The following is a 1,388-nucleotide window of genomic DNA, read 5'->3' on the forward strand; positions in this document are numbered from 1 at the left end:
AAAAACTACATATGAACTAGGAATAGAAGGTCATCCTTCTTTTTAGCGTTTTATCAAATTTTTGAGATTTCCAGACAATATAATTTGATGACATTTATATCCTCTCTTCCATTCCCCCCTCCATACACCCCCGCCAATACACATAATTTTACAGTGTATTCTCACTGGGTAGTAAAGCTTATAGAGTCTAACTTGAATCCCCAAATGTTCTCCAGCATGGGCTCATCCACTCGAGCTTTCAACATTGTTGTGAGTTCATTAAGAGTTACTGGTCAGCTGTCTGGAGAACTCTGCCGCCTTCATAGTCATCTACCACCTTTGGCTCTTACAATCTTTCCAACTCCTCTCTGCAATCATTCCCAAGTCCTGCACTCCAGAATCCTTGCAGAGGCACCGAACGCAGTGATAAGTGGTCTGAAGGCCACTCCTCCCCACACATTAGAAAGGTGTAAGTTTCCAGGTCAACTACCAGCTGCTTCTTAAGGAAACTTCTCTGGTGAGAGTTGGAAGATGGATTAATCTTCAATGGTGGATGAGGACTGACAAAGCACAGCTCATTCTGATCATCCCTCCTGGGACTGGGAGTCCATATTATCATGGGGGTACCACAGTTACATTTCACCGAAGGGGTCCATTCCTCCTGATCACTGTTGGGGAACTATAGGTCCAGCTTACAGGAGTGGAACCACAGCTCCAGTTCACAGGGGAAGATCACAGCTTCAGCCCACAGGAGAGGACCACAACTTCCTCTCACAGAAGGGAACATGGGGGTACCACAGTTACATTTCACCGAAGGGGTCCATTCCTCCTGATCACTGTTGGGGAACTATAGGTCCAGCTTACAGGAGTGGAACCACAGCTCCAGTTCACAGGGGAAGATCACAGCTTCAGCCCACAGGAGAGGACCACAACTTCCTCTCACAGAAGGGAACCACAACTCTAGCTCACAGGAGAGGACCACAGCTCTAGAACACCGGGTTGGGGGAAACCATGGCTCCAGCTCACTGTATGCGACCACAGCTCCAAGTTACAGGAGACCTTAGCTCAAACTCATGGGAAGGGACCCTGACCTCAGCTCAGAAGCAGGGACCATGGTTCTAGTTTTCTTTCTTTCCTTAAGTTCTGAGGCTCTAAGGCTTTCACACAGTGTTTCTCCCTGCATGTACATAAGTACACTCATGTCTGGAAATGCCCATGGAAGTCGGAATTGGGCACCAAATTTCCAAGAACAAAGCAGCTTCATTTGATTGGCCCAAAACATTGCTCCTCTGGTTAAAATCTTTCAGATATAATTCTCTGGATAGAGGCAATGGGCCCAAGATGGCTGTGCTCCTGGTACCTCTAACTTACATACTACTGACAATCTGAAATTGATTTCTGAAATAATA

The 1,388-nt window shown here is 46.5% G+C and overlaps 1 protein-coding gene across 1 annotated transcript in view; it reads right to left on the minus strand.

The window, feature by feature from the left end:
* The window catches only part of LOC103730992 (olfactory receptor 502-like), a 15,716-nt gene extending 15,118 nt beyond the window's left edge, over positions 1-598 (minus strand). The window contains exon 1 of the mRNA XM_017797193.2: positions 400-598. Coding sequence (XP_017652682.2) covers positions 400-598 — 199 coding nt within the window. The remainder of the gene's footprint in view (positions 1-399) is intronic.
* Between the last annotated feature and the right edge of the window lie 790 nt (positions 599-1,388).

The sequence above is a fragment of the Nannospalax galili genome, unplaced genomic scaffold (genome assembly GCF_000622305.1).
Source record: "Nannospalax galili isolate Female #2095 unplaced genomic scaffold, S.galili_v1.0 scaffold1654, whole genome shotgun sequence".
NCBI lineage: Eukaryota > Metazoa > Chordata > Mammalia > Rodentia > Spalacidae > Nannospalax > Nannospalax galili.